At 32.3% G+C, this 16,277-nt stretch overlaps 1 protein-coding gene across 6 annotated transcripts in view; it reads left to right on the plus strand.

The window, feature by feature from the left end:
- The window catches only part of TH1 (negative elongation factor complex member TH1), a 58,468-nt gene that overhangs the window by 20,398 nt on the left and 21,793 nt on the right, over window positions 1-16,277 (plus strand). For all 6 annotated transcript variants that reach the window (XM_076514589.1, XM_076514593.1, XM_076514590.1 and 3 more), the window contains exons 3-7: window positions 2,743-2,858; window positions 4,023-4,132; window positions 10,321-10,430; window positions 12,828-12,935; window positions 13,423-13,575. In XM_076514589.1, coding sequence (XP_076370704.1) covers window positions 2,743-2,858; window positions 4,023-4,132; window positions 10,321-10,430; window positions 12,828-12,935; window positions 13,423-13,575 — 597 coding nt within the window. The remainder of the gene's footprint in view (window positions 1-2,742; window positions 2,859-4,022; window positions 4,133-10,320; window positions 10,431-12,827; window positions 12,936-13,422; window positions 13,576-16,277) is intronic.

Genomic DNA, 16,277 nt, shown 5'->3' on the forward strand with positions numbered 1-16,277 from the left:
AACATAATATATTTTTCTGTATGTTTAAATTTTAAAATTATTTATTTGGGGGAGGGATGCCAAAGGAAGGATCTGCCCTTGGTGCCAAATACTTTACAAACACCCCTGTTGTGGATTAATCAGTGTTGACTACAAATCCTAGTTACCACATTAAGTAAAACATAGTTAAACTAGTATTGATATGTTTTATAATATAAGAAATTTAATTATTATAGCTTTAACTTTTGTATTTGAAATTCAGTATAGAGTAAGTAATAATAAAAAAAATATACACAGTATAATCAGGTAACAAGAGTTTAAGTTCACAATTGGGATAGCATGGTCTTCAAAAGACTGATTTTCTCCTTGTTACTGAACCTTCATAGCTTTTACATATAAGCATCTGAGTCATTTTTCTTTTTTTTAAGAGGACGCTCTGAGTTGCAAAACATTTTTCATGTTGCATTACACAAAAAATATTTGGTAATTTGAGAAATACTTTGGTGTTATTTTGTTGCCTTTTTATTAAGATTTTTTGCATATAAAATGTAGAATCGTGTGTGAACATTACCTCTTCTCCTGAGTATGATTGTACCCCTTAAAATTTGAGCTGTGGTATATGGTTAACTGAAGGTGCTTGAAAATGTGCACCATATGACTTAAAGTAAGGTGTGTGGAAGTGTATATGCATAATCTCAAAAAGATGTATTTTGTTGCTGTTTTTAATTAGCTTTAACAATTGATAGATAAACTTGGATATTTGGGTCACAGTCAGCATTGATTTAAAAACAACCATTTGCAAATAGATTATTTTAAATGTACATTTAGGATTGTGCATTAATTTATCTCTGAGTGGTCAGTCTCACACAGTGTGATATGTTTAAAAAGAGTCCAGCATTGCTGGTCAGTCAGGTTTGGGATTTCTAAGACTTATGCATAACAATACTTTACACTGATTGTGGAATGTAACTCCTCCTGTGTAGAGTTGCATATACTGTTTAGAACTAATTATTTCTTACAACAATATAAATGTACGAGACTTAACATTTAAGAATAATAAAAGTTAAGGTACTACTAATTATTAAAACATATGATCATACTGAACACTAATATGGAACAAAAGCTACAGGTTTAAGGTATCACATTTGGAGAATTAACTGCATTTTAAAACAAAAGCTTGCAGGTCACTGTAGAATTAGGGTGATATATATCATCTTTGTAGGTTTAGTTTATAGTGGATTCCTAACTCTTTCAGGCCTGATAAAATTTACTTTATTTTAGATTTATTTATGATTATTTTGTTGGTATTTGAAGAAAAAAATGCAACTTAAGTCAACCAGTTTAATATTTTTCTCTGTACCTATTAGCATAGCTTTGTTCATGATGTAACTGCAAAGTGCATGTATGTGTAAATTACTATTATCATAAAGTTAGTAGCATGATATTGGCCAATGAAAGCAAGTATTTTTGGTGCTCATACAACATGTTTAAAAATGTTATACATATTTTACTGAGGTAATAAAAATACAGAGTAGAAGCACATATTTTTACCTATTATACCTTTGTTTTAGGAAGGTCTTTAATATTTTGCAGTCACTGATTAATTTAAATTCATTTTTATCTCTAACATTAACAACACTGATTCTTATTAATTTTTCTGAAGTTGTAGTCATGCATTCTTGTAAAAATGTAACTCTAGATGCTATTCTGTATTCCTCATTGACATGATATCCTGTCACTTTCAAGCATTGTTATTTGATAGTGGTAGGGTTATAGAATAGGTTACATCCTTTCCAAGGAAGAATGCTTGTACAGCAAGATCCTTAAATGGTGTAGAACCAAAGACAACTTTTTGAAGAAGGGAGTGAACAGCAGAAATATTGCAAAATGTTCAGAACAGCAACAGTGTTGTTGTCTGCAGTTTGAATGGCATGATTATGAAAGAGCCTTCCATTTGAAGGTTGTATCTCCTGATATTACTGAAAAAGGTAGTAAAGATTTGAAGTTATGTAAGAGCTAGAATTAGAAGTTCTCCAAATCAGTGTCAGTTTTTATGATAAATTAGGGTTAAAAAAGTGGAATTACAGTAATCTCATTCAATAACATATTTGTCAAGTCCATTGTTACAGTTTCAGGAGATTTAATTCATTCAGTGTGCTTCAGTGTGATCTTGATGGATTACAAAATGTTTAAAATGATGTGTGAACTATGACTGATTATGTCCTTTATAGAACATTGTTACAGTTAAAAATGCTGTGGTAAGAAAGAGTGTATAATCACACCCATCATATTAGCAGAGTGGGAAGTACTTTTAAGGGATTGCAGGATCTGTAGAACGTATACTATAAAATGCAAGTTATCCTATGCAGTTTTATAGATGTGAAACAAACTCCTTTATAATAAATGTATACTTTAGTGGAAAAAGAATAAAAGATATTTTATAAAGCACAGTGTTTTCATATGCTTTTATCTTAAATATTGAAGCAAAGTAGAAGTAATATAAAAGTCCAAATATGAAACTTGTAGTAAAATTTCAAAATTGTTCAGCTACCTGGAATGAGGTTTGTTAAGTTACTTCTGTATGCAAGTTTTTAAGGTATAAAATGAAAAAGTTTCAGTTAATATACATTAGAGCAGTATCCAGGGAGAGAAGGCAGGCATATAAATTTTACCTGTAGAATATAAATTTTTTATTTTTGTATAATAGGAAGTGCTTAGTAGATAGAAGGTAAAATGTCTTATTAAATATTTCTTTAATACAAGTTGCATACTGCTGAAGAACAAGAAGCTGTTAATATACAGATTCAACAAGAATGTGTGGAAAAGTTCAGTAGCCAGGATTTCATCATGGAACCAGGGATCTTCCTCCAGTTGAAGAGGTTTGTTATTACTCCCAAGCAAGAACATGGTTGGGTTTCTTTATTATACAGTATTATTTGTCTGAATATGCATAGAAATTTTAAACAAAAGAAAGCAAAAAGTAATAAAACTAAGCTGGAAATAGTTTCAACATTATTTTCTCAAGCAACACATCTGTATTTTGCCTCCATGTCTACAGTACTTATCAGTTTTAGTATTGTAAAATAGAAATTAATAGCTTGAGAAAATAATGTAGACACTATTTCCAGCCCGGCATGGCCAAATGGTTAAGGCACTCGACTTGTAATCCAATAGTCACAGGTTCAAATCCCTGTCACACCAAACATGCTCGCTTTTTCAACTGTGGGGGCATTATAATGTTACGGTCAATCCCACTATGCGGTGAAAGAGTAGCCCAAGAGTTGGCGGTGGGTGGTGATGACTAGCTGTCTTCCCTCTAGTCTTACACTGCTAAATTAGGAATGGCTGGTGCAGATGGTCCTCATGTAGCTTTGTGTGAAATTTAAAAACAAACAAACAATTTCCAGCCCAGTTTCTTTACATTTTTTGATTCCCTAGTTGAAGGTTTGAAAATATAATCCTTATATTTTGGTTCAACTTGTTTCTGTACTTTTTTTTTTATTATTAATGCTATTCCTTTTCTAAATTAACAATTTCTAACTACTTGTTAACTGAGCATTGTTTATTATTGTGTGCTTTATTTTACCTTCTATGCAATCAGTTTACTATTTTCTGTATCTGTATTTTTATGGGGTATCAAGTGATCTGAAATTATTTTCACAGCTGGAATCAGCAAATATAGGTGATCAGGGTTTACCTCTAATTTGAATTTCTTTTGCTTTCACTCTTGGTTTCTAAAATTTTGGAAAAGTTCTTGAATGTTTTTGCTTTTATAAGTGTATGAATCTTATTAATAGAGTCCATCAATACTAGAAAATGGAAAAGTTGGTTATACCTGTTGTTAAATAATGTGGATAAGTAAAAAGTGTAAGAATGTACGTATGTGTATAATAAAATGTAGTTTTTCTAAGAAACACTTAAATTAGTGATAACTCATACTTGTATATAAACTACTTCATGCATGTGATTTGTACAGAATACTTGATACATACATATTTTTACAACAAATCAGAAATTATTAGTATGTGATTGTTAATTTGCAGTTTTTTTCAATCTGGAGGAAATCCAGAACAAGTTGTTGATCTGCTGTCAGGAAACTACCAGGCTATTGCACAAACAGCAAATTTATTAGCAGAATGGCTGATTATGGCAGGTAAGCAACAAAAGTTTGGGGTGAAATGAACTTTTAAGTAATACATTTATCATTACAGAAAAAGATATTTGAATCTCTTTTCTATATATTCTGGATTTTATAATGTAAATTATAATGTATATTACAGAAAAGTCAAACTTGGATAATGAAACTTCATTCTTATCTATATCATAGTCATTAGCTTTACTTTAAAAGAAAATGTGAAAATGTAAATGTAAGTATTGGTATTCTGCCTTGGGTGATTAGTAAGTGTTTTCTTTAGTCACCATTGTACTTAACTGTCCTTTTTGTGACTCTGAAAAGTAAGAATTTGTTGTTTTTTATTCTAGTTATTACATGCCATTTTTATTTACAAAATTTATTGTCCTTAATTTAACAAAAATCTATACATATTTGATTTGTTTGATATACAAAAAAATAGAGTGGACAGTATCTTATTGATTTATTCATCAATAATTGTTCAGTTGTGCACAACAAAAAGGACCAAAATATGAGCTCAAAAAAAGAGGTAACCTGAAAGACAATTTGTGTGTCATGTTTAATGATTACCCTCATGCCTTCTAATTATCAAGCACAGTGAGGAAAGAGAAAGAATTAAATTAGACATGAAATTGCACAGTAATTTGGAAGACTTCCCTAATTTGATATTTAAGGTTGAGTAGTTTGTTGGAAACTTTTTATGGGCTTCATCTGTACATTAATTTCAAACTTATAGGTCTTCATTGATTTGATGACTTGCACAAACAGTTTCAGACACATTCCTTAGGAGATACACTTCATAAAGGTTTCCAGTTCAATGTAATCCATGCACTTAAGATTTCTCATAAATAATGTGAGAAATTGTTTATTTTTACAATAACCACATACACACACAGACTCAGTTTACATAATAAATGAATGAGGAAATTGTAGTAAATTCAGTCATAACAAATTGACCACAAACAGTATTTTATGCTGAATGATTTCTTGATGAAAACCATGAGGTATTTATCTACTTAACATTAAACATGAATAGACCACTTAGAAAAAGTGAAATAAAAAAATCAGTTGTATAACATTTAACCTTTGTGTAGTGGGTCAGGGTTCAAAGGCCATGTCATCACATTTGTTGACTTGCATTCAAAATGTTATTGAACTACTATTTTGTGAATTTATGTCAGTAAATTTGGAATCAGATTATTTGTTTATAATTTAAACTTTAATATTATATATGAGTTAATTTCTTAATTTAAAAATAAATATCAAAAGAACACATTTAAATATAGATTTTAGTGAGTCATGTGGTATGTTGAATGCAATGCTTTTTCAAATTAGATATTTGTGATATCAAAATACTATGTCTATAATTTCATACAAATTAAGAACTAAAATTACTAATATTGTCATGCTAGAATATAAAATAAAAACATCATATACCTCATGTACTGAATCAAACACAATGGCACCGTTCTCTTTTTTGAAATAGTCCCTTTTGTACTCTCACTACAGTATATGACATGTGAATAATCAATCAGTAGCTCAAAATGTCTTTTTGAGCAAAAATCTTTTTGCTTATTAATGTTTCAGATTTAGGTACTTTTTGGTGGAAATATCTAAAAAAACATTGTTTCACAAGAGCCTGTAACTTCCACTTTATCTGGTGTGAATAAACAACACAACATTGTTCATGCTATTTTTCCAACTATATTGGTATTGAGAATGGCTCTTTGGAGAGATTTCTTATACAGTGGTTGTTGGAATCTTTGCATGGCTTGAGGTTTATTAAGTATGTTTTTACATATTTGGTTATTTGTACCTATAATTTTCTGATATACATGTTTTGTCATCATTCCTTTGTTGCCCCATATGACTAGACACAACTTTATGCTGTATTACTTTTATTTGACTCCTAAATTTTGTAGTTTTTTTTCAGTCTTGGAGGTCATATCATTTGTCTTTTGTTCATGTTTTTTAAGCTTTCCTACATTTGTATTACACACACTACCTTTTTCTGTTATTGTTTCCTTCTTTCCATGTTCAACCCACTATTAACCTGTAGGGTGTCAATAGATTCTCATTCACTTGTCTTTTCTACAATAATGTGTTTATCTTCCTTTACATTTTTACTTCCTTTTTGGTTGATTTTATGCTATGGTTGGTTAGAGCATGAAGCCCATTTTACTCAATTGCTTTTGCTACACTTACATCTCATATACAGTCTTCTCTCTCCTTTCATCTGCCTTTGTGCTTGTATTAGGTGTCATATGTTGAGGCCACAATTCAATGTTCTGCCTTGTCCTCTTATATTTATTGTGTGTCTCTTGCTTCTTCTTTGCATCTCTCTGTCACCACTTTCCATTCCTTTTCATATCTGCCTTTCCAGTGACTGTCCTTCAGGCTTAAAGTCACTAGAGCCTGTTTTATTGGGTTTACAAACCCTATACTTCTGTTTGTAGCCAATTGTTGAATACTGAGATTTCTGTCAGAGAGTCTAAATGCTTGTGTTTTTCTCTCTCCTTCTTCATACCCCTCAGTGGCACAGCAGTATGTTTGTGGACTTGCACTGCTAAAAACCAGGTTTTGCTACCCATAGTAGGCAGAGAACAGATAGTTTGTTGTATGGCTGTGTGGTTAATTGCAAACTAAATAAAACAAACTCCTCATTCATTGTATCTTGTTCTTTTTACTTTACATCCTCCAAAGGATCTTGTTTCTTACCAACATTGACTGTTGGCAGTGCTGGTCTTAGTTGTTACTGCTGCTTTTGGATGGATTTCTCATTGTTTTCCAGGTTTCCTTCCAATCATTTTGTGTTCCCAAGGGAATCTGTAGACAGATGTCAAACCTTACATCTTGGCCAATTTCTAATCTTCCTATTTTTTTCCTAGAGTGATCTTTCCCCAGGTTTTTGGATGACTGAACTAGACATCTTGGGTGCTTCTTTTCTTGTTTGGCTGTATCCCAATGAACTTTCTACAGCCACTTTTTCTCCTCCTTGGAGAGGCAGTTTGTCTGGGTTGGCACATCTTAAGTGTTTTTTGTGTGTTTGCAGTGTCAAGCCTTCTACCCTTCTTTTGGGGAACATGGAGTGATTGGTTTTACATGCCATATATTGTCCTTCCCTCATTGTATGAGAGGTTCTTTTCTTTTGGGAACTTCGACTACCTTGGAAACCTGTATACCTCTGGGTCATGCTCCTATCTGATGTCTATAGTGGACAATATGTTCTCTGAACCTTTGCTTGGGATCTCTTGTCCTCAGCCATTCTCTATCCTCCTTTCATACTCAGAGACTTCACTGGGTATTTCTCTTCCTATCATCCATCTCTTCTTTTTTTTTCAAATGCCACTTTGACAAGATGGGGGACATGTCTTAATTTTCACATGAGCTTAGGTTTGTTGGTACCATGACAGATTTTTTCAGATCTGTCTATTAGAACTTTTGGCAGTACATCAAATTTAGGATATTTTTAGGAGGGTTCATATATTTCTCTTGATAATACATACATTCTTCAACCATACAGTTGTTGTTTTTAATCAATCATCAGAGGGATATATTGTGTTATTTTCCCTGTTTATACACTATCAACCGTTTTTCTCTGGGCCCATTCTATACAAGTACACTTAATAGTTTGTTTGGATCATTTCTTGAGGCCCCCTAAGTACAATCTACAGAGTTGTCCCTTGTGCCTATGATGTTCAAGTTGCTGTGCTCTCATCTGGGCATTTTTCTTCTTGATGCTTTTGTTACTCTTCTCAAAACCCTACTTCACCCTTTTCTGGCCACTTATTTCTCTTCCCTCAGCTTGAGCTAGGGACACATTCTGTCAGAACTGGTCCTACTTTTTTTATTCGTGCCTACACTTCTGATTTTGTACTGGAATTCACTTACCACGTTTCCATTCTCTCTTCCTACCATAGCCTGGATCTTGGGTTTCTGTGTGATTTGGTATTGATTGTATGCTGGGTCTGCACCCATGTGTCCTGCTTGAGTTGATAGAATGGCAGTTGTTTTTCCATTTTTCATCCTAGGCTTGAGGTGAAAATGGTCAGAATTCGATGCCACCTGGTTTTGAACTGGTGTTAACCCACTGATTATAGTCTGAGAGCTCTACCACTACATATCACCTGGCATAATCTGATTTTGTGACATGTTATCTTTACAATGGATGAAAAATACACATGGTGCATATTCAGCATTGACAAGGATAATTTTTTGTGCTTATGGTGAACTTTGTCCCATTAATGTTTAGGGCTGGACAGCAGTAGTTGCATTGCACAGGAGTGGTAGGTGAACAGAATGAGTCCTGAGTGGCCCTGCCCACTATTAAGCACTGCAGTTATAATCCTGCTTTTGTATTTTTACTCTCATCACACTGTGTTACTACAAGCAATAGGAGATTTGTCATAGGTCATAATATTCTCACTTATTTTTATCTTGAGATTCCTTGTTTCTGAGTGGAACATGTGAAAGTCAGAAAGTTCTTTCATCAAGGATCGTGGAAAGTACTTTCTTATGATTCTTATTTACATCTACTGACTCATCCATTTTCATTTTTTACAATGTTGAGTGAATTATCCATTTATAACCCACCCTATTTTGGATTAGCCGCATTGTGTATTCAAATGTGTTGTTACACCCTTCACTAGTCTCTTACACACATTCATTATCCAGCATCATTCTCTAGTGAATGATCAAGATATTATTGCTCAGTGGTTGGTTTCCACTCAGTTTGTGTTGACTTCTCAGAAGTCCAAATCCCATTGTGTACCTACTTACTATCTTGTTTATCTGAGATTTTGAATTATCACTCTCTTGGGTTTTGCAACTTCATGAACTTCAGGTGCACATACATCTCAATCCACCAGACATCTTCTGTTTTAAGAATGATGAGTACAACTTGAAAACATATCTAACTTGTGGCTGGAATGCAAACCTTATGTAAAATCTACTGACATGTTTTGGTAAGTCACATGGAAGATGAGATAGTAGAATATTATGGGTAAGTGACATATGATATACAAATACCTAAAGGAAGTTAAGTCAAATGTTTTGTTCACAGCATGAGTTAAACCTAACAAGGAATGTATTTCAAAGGTACTTGTCTAAAATAATTTTTATTCTAAAAACATAAAAGCATAGCACAGTTTGGTAATTTCTTTGTTAAGTATTTAACATTTTGGCTCATTCCTTATAATCCATTGTTCAGAGTGTTGAAAACGTCAAACTGTCAGTATTGTACAATATGCTTTTTCATATGAAGTTGCTCTGATAATTATTTTTCTTTTTTCTGTACAGTTTAAAAAGCATTAATATGTCAGTAGTTTTATATACACATCATTGTGCCTAGAATATTAGACATGATTGATGAAAACTAGATCAATAAAGTTTATATTTTATTAAAAAGACTTAGTGTTTGGATGTACACATGGTATACAAGTTTCAACCAAAATTAATGAAATGTTTGTTTTTAATTAAAATAATTTTTGATACTTACTGAATATTCACTCAGGTGAGAGAGCAATAAGTCTGAGTGCTTATGATGCTAAAAATTAGGTTTCAATATCCAGAGTGGGCACAGCATAAATAAATCATTGTATAACTCTGTGCTTATTAACCCTTTAAACTCATAATTGATTGGACATTCTAATTTTCATGATGCCCTAATAATTTCACTATATGTTACAAAATTTTCAGTCTATTTATAAAAGGTGAATTATAACATGATTTGGATTTATTTTCAGTCAAAGACCCATAAATGTTATTGGGCTCTTTGACCATCCAATGGGTAAGTTGCAAATTTTGGCTGAAAACTGGCAGCATTTGTTTGGATTTAAGGAGTTAACAAATTAAACTTAACAAAACAAAAGTAAAAGTTTTAAAAAGAACATTGAATATATTGTGGTTGTTGTTTTTACTGTCAGTTATAGATTCTTTGCTTCATCATTGCATCTGTATGAAATCAAATTGTTCTATTTTCTAAATATCTATACTTTTATAGAATTAGATTAAAGCTTCTTTTCCCAGTCTTTTTGTTTTCATTCACCATTTGTAGCATGTGCTACTTAAAATATTTTAATTGAAATTTATGAGTAAACTGGGCTGTGAAGAGTGATGTTTTAAACTTATTTATAACTTATACCCTTTTCTTGAAATAATTTAAGCCTATCTAAGAAAAATGAAGTATAGTTGTCAGGTTTACATTTCAGGAATGAAAATATCTGAAGTGCAGGCCTTAGTGGAAGACCATTTGAAACAAATGGTCATCAAGCATTTTGATCCAAAAAAAGCTGATTCAATTTTCACAGATGAAGGAGAGGTAAACTATAATCTAAAGTTTTAGCTGAAGGGAGTTGTAAACACACTCGCAACTAGTTAAATGAAAAGACTATACTTGAGTTTTTCATTACATTAACATTTCTCTAATGTAAAGATTTGAGTACTTTGTGTCATTAAGTAAATTCTGAGACTTCCATATAATCTATGAAGTTTTTACATCATCTTGAAAATAAGACTACATTTAATCATGTTTTGGATCGTGAAAAACTCAGAAATAATGCAAGGCTTTTAATAATTTAGCATTTAAATAAGTGAAATTTAGTTTTAAAAAGTTGTCAAAAGTATATTCCAACTGATAATATTTATTGTTATCTAATGCTAAATAGGGGTCTTGGTAAAGCAGAATTCTGCATTATATGTGCAGGAAATTTTAATAAAATACAAAAAAAACAGCAGCATTATGTTTCTGAAACACAGAAGTAAGGAAACCCACTGGTTAAAATGATATTTACGTAATACAACCTGAAAAACACTCCACCACTTAAAGCATCCTCTTTTAAAACCAACAAAGGTTACATAGGTAATTTTTATAAAGTTTACACTTATCTTGTAATCAACCTAAGAACAGAATGTTACAGTGGTTAACATATAAAATATAAACAGTATTGTTGAAATAATACTATATTCTCTGAATAACAATCTAGTTTTAATTTTATTCAATTTTCAAGGTTTATAAACTTTTTAACGAAACTCTAGATATTTATAACATTATATTTTACAAGTTAAATTGACGTTATTCTCATTTTTATGTTGTTTCATCTTGAATTTAGGCTGCTTGAAGAATGTCCAAAATGTTAGGTCTCTACTTTCTCAAATTACCAGTTTGACTAATAAATAAAATTGACTGTGATTATTTGTTTCCTTTGGTTGAGTACATAGTTATAGATAGATACGCCACTTGAGACTTAAACATCGTCAAAAAAACTTATGAATATATAAAATGATACTACAGGATGTTTGGAAAGTCACTGTGCAGTTTTGAAAGCAGCAATAACAGTATTAATTCAGTCTATTTCAAGCCAGCAACTGATAGCGGTGTTTAGAAACAAAATAAGAAGGATCCAGACCTCTATTGATGCCAACAGGGGTCACTTTTAACATTGTTTATAATTGTCATTCATAGTTACCTCCTGTATTCTATGTTGAAACATGTCTGTTAATAAATATATAAGTGCACCATGACTTTCTGAACACCCTGTATATTGCAACAAATGACTGAAAAGTGAATAAATATTTCAGTGTCTCTGAACATTCAACAATGCACAAATATCACACATACCATTATGTATGTGAATGGTGTTTAGTCATTAAGCATTAGACACTGTACATGATGTACCTTTTCATATTAACTAAATTAATCTAAAATAACTTTACATTGTAAGTTAACTATTTTCATAAAATATGTAAAAAAGTGTTATGATTTTTAATGCAGATTTTAAAAAAATCATTTTTAAAAATGCAATTTTTAAAGACTAGCACAACTTCAGATATTAAAACAATGTATAGACTACACAGAGTGTGTTGAACTTTTTTCATATTTTATTCTCCAGTAACTCACCTTACTGTTAATTTAAATTTGTAATTATCTTAGTCTGATCACCTTACTGTTCATTTAAATTTGTAATTATCTTCGCCTGATGATGGTTGTGCTCCAACTCTTGAATGCTCACTTTATCTGGAGTAAAACTTGTTTGTTGGCTATTCATCGACTGTATTTTTTATGCTGTGAGCTATGAGGAACACAGCTAGAAGCTATGTACAACTTTAATTAGGTTACTAAATTATGAGCTTCTGTTTAACTGTTTTCTAACTTTTCTTCGTATATTCAACTTGTAATAAGAAATAAGAGACTGTCTAATCCCTATAACATTTTTTTTATATTGTATATATGTTAATTAACTTTAAAATGTCTCACATACCAGTGAATGTAATGTTGCAACTTAAATTATATAGTTGCTATTAAACCATTATTCTAAGAAGTTTAGCATTATCTTTATTAATAAAAATGATTATTTAGTATCATCTGGAAAAAGCTTTAATAAGCTTATTAGACTGATTTTATCTTCCATTTTTTTGCTTATGATACTCAATATTTTTGTGATGTTTTAACAATCAGTAACTTAAAACATTAAACTGTTTTTCTCATTTTCAGAAATCATTAGTTGAACTAATCACTGAAATGGTACTTCCTGTACTGTTCTTTGCCTAAAAGTGTTAAAAGTAAGATTTTTGGTAGTTTAATGTTTGGCAGCCTGTGTAAATTGATCAGTCTAAAAATGTTTTGCTTGAAATCTCAAAGCTTACATGTGAATGATTAATTCTTTATTCACTGGAGTATCCAAACTATTTATTGTTTATGTCATAAATATTTATTTAGACTCCTGCCTGGTTAACAGAAATGATAGAACATCCAACTTGGAGGTCATTGATTTATAAGTTAGCTGAAGATTATCCTGACTGCCTGATGCTAAATTTCACCATTAAAGTAAGTGTTATTTTTTGTTACTCTTGAAAGGAAGTACCATTTTTTTATGGCCATTGTAAATCTTAATGTATTCAAAGGAACTGGTACCAATTATTCTGAATACACGTTACTACTGGAAGTAAAGAATTTGTTTAAAAAAAAGCCCAGTATGGAGAAAATTAATCAATTAAAGGTGGTAGATAGCTTAAAGTGTAATCACTCAGTCTACATATGTTGTTGTCAATAATGTCTATTCATTAGTCTGTTTTTAAGCACTAGAAAATGGTACCAAAAAAATTAGTGTTTTAGATATAAAAAATATCGAATTTACACATTTAAGAGACACTTTAGATGAAATAATCAATGAGTGTGAACTTGTATTCTATACAAATGTTTTTATGCTTGAAAACTTTTATTTTCTGTACGAGGCTTTTTTTTTAAATATGGTTGTAAAGAAATTTTAATTATGATATATTTCAACTCATTAATTTAGCATTTTCTCTTACAGCTTATTTCTGATGCAGGGTTTCAAGCTGAAATCACAAGCATCTCAACAGCTTCGCAGCAACTTGAGGTTTTCTCTCGTATCTTAAAGACATCCATCTCCAACTCTCTGGAAGGTGGGGAAGAAGAAATGGAGAAAATCCTTCCAGAATTTACAGTCAGTTAATTCTTAAGCCTGTTGTTGGTACTTTTATCTAACTTAAAATCATTGTCAGGTTTTACTTTTGCCCAGCTCTCTTTACTTTTGAAACTGATTGGAACGTTTATATAAGTTTATTTATACTTTTTTTTTTATGAGTTCTTTATGGTACATGAAGTTCTTCTTTTAACTAGTTTGACAAACTAATTTAATATAATTTTTGAGTTTTCTGATATAGACAGATTATTAAAATTTTTAAATAAAACAAATCAGTCTATATTTGATAAAATTAATAACAAATCTTTCTTAACTTTTTTGCAATGGGTCAGGATTCAAAGGCAATGTCATTGTGTTTGTTGACTTGTATTCAAAATTTTATTGAACTACTATTTTAAGAATTAATGTAAATGAGTTTGGAATGAAATTGTAGATTATAATTCAAACTTTAATGTTATATATGAGTTAATTTCATAATTTAAAAGTAAATGTTAAAATATCACATTTAAATGTGGATTTTAATGAGTCACATGGTATGTTGAATGCAGCATTGTTTAAAATTTGATATTTGTGATGTTAAAATACTAAGCCTATATTTCATACAAATTAAGAACTAAAATTACTAATATTGACAAGATAAAGTATTAAATAAAAACCTCACATCTTTTTATTTTGTTGAGATATGGCTTATGTACTATATCAAACATGGTGACCTCATTCAACTCCTTCAATTTTTTGAAATGGTCCCTTGTATATTTCCCTTGGTGTGGATGCCTGTGTGTGGTGAGGGGATCTCCCAGGGAAGGTTCTGTACTTTCAGTTTACCTTCTCTGGGATCTAAACATACACCCATATGCTTGCCATGCATGGTGACCTATGAAGGATAGGAGAGGATCCTGGTGGTTGAGGCATCTAACCCTAACACACCATGTTGGCCTTGAATTCATGTAGATAGGCAGCTTTGTGGTCACCCCCCACCCTAGGGTCAATCAGCTAGTCCACTTGAGGTAAGACCAACCAAGTACCAGTGTTGGATGTTCTCAACAGGTGTTGTGGACATTGTGGCTGATGCTGGTATTTGGGTATCATGCTCATGAAACCCTGGCATTGCTGCAGTGTCTTTGTTTGGCATTGTAGTGTGTACTCTTGTGGGCTCCATGGTGGGTGGGGTCAATGGACACTGAAATGTTCTTTCTTTATTATGGATTCCCCAACCCAAAATAAAATAATAAAAACAGACCATAAATAAATTACCATGTCATGAAGATTCTGAACAACAATCTTCAACTTTTTCAACACCTGTACCTAATTTTCTCATATTACATTCTTTATCAGACAAATCTTTAAGGTAAATGTGTCATTTTTTTATTTAGAAAGGACTAGAGATGCTTGCTGGATCTCCTAAGTCTATAATCAAAAGAACTATGTTCTGGGGACAATTTGGTGGAAACATCCACTCTAAAATAGAGTAAACTCCTCTTGCATTCAAAGGCCATTGGGGATATATTCATTGAGGTTACTCCCCATGCTACTTTGAATTCGTCCCAAGGAGTTATTGTTGAGGGAGATTTGAAGAACAATCTCGAGTCAGAGATTCTCTATGGTTTCTCCACCCAAGGAGTTTCTGCAGTGAGGCTTATTTCCACTTGCAAAGATGGAATTATGATGCCGACTCATGTTCTAATTATGACTTTTACATTACCATATCCACCTGCTACCATCAAAGTGGGTTATCTAAATTGCAAGTTTGGCCATATATTCTAAACCTTCTCAGATGTTTCCAAAGTCAGCAGTTTGGTCACTCAAAGACATCATGTCATGGTTCCTTGACTCATTGTGATGGCAAGGACAATGATGCCTTCTACTGTGAAATGGACTTTTGCTGTGTTAATTGGAATGGCTCTCACCCCTGTTACTTTTGTTCTTGCCCTAGGTTGGTGGAGAAAAAGAAATGAGATGATGTTTGAAAATAGTTCACAACATTTCTTACACTGAGGCTCAAAAGTTACTGTCCACCACTCCATCTCAGATGTATGCTACTGCACTCTGTTCCACTGTTACAGTGGCAATGCAGACAAATCTTTCCATATCTTTGAGAGAGTCATTTTCAAACCTCATGAAGAAGCTTTTGCCCTCCATGTTAAGAGAGTTGATAAGTCAAAGAGCCAACAACTGTCTCTTTCCCCACTGTTACTTCCAGTGGCTCTCTGGATCCACTTCTTTTGGCTACGGCTTCTGGCTCAGCTGCTAAGACGTTAAAGCCAGAAGGAATCTTGGATTAAGTTCACAACTGGCATTTCTTCTACCACCAGTTTTAAAATAATATGAGACAAGATTTGGAAGTTCAATATACTTTTGCCCCCCCTATCCATCTTGCTCTCTGATGGCCAAGAAGTTGCTGATGCCCAGAGCATCACCAATATTCTTGGCAAAAGCTTTTCTTGTGCATCTAGCACTTTTGCCTCGTACCCCACCTTCTTAGCCATCAAGACTCGAGCAGAACGATTATCTCTTTTCTTTCAGGCTGATCGTATCTGTGAGTATAATCTCCCCTTTACACTGGTGGAACTCAAACTTGCTCTTCATTGGTCTGGCAGTACATCAGTTGGACCTGATGATATTCACTGTGAGATGCTGTGACATCTCTCTCCTGCCTCTCTTGCTATTTTTCTGATTGTTTTTAACCAGATCTGGCAGTAGAATGTTTTTCCTGATGCTTGGCA

This window comes from Tachypleus tridentatus, chromosome 7 (genome assembly GCF_004210375.1).
Source record: "Tachypleus tridentatus isolate NWPU-2018 chromosome 7, ASM421037v1, whole genome shotgun sequence".
Lineage (NCBI taxonomy): Eukaryota > Metazoa > Arthropoda > Merostomata > Xiphosura > Limulidae > Tachypleus > Tachypleus tridentatus.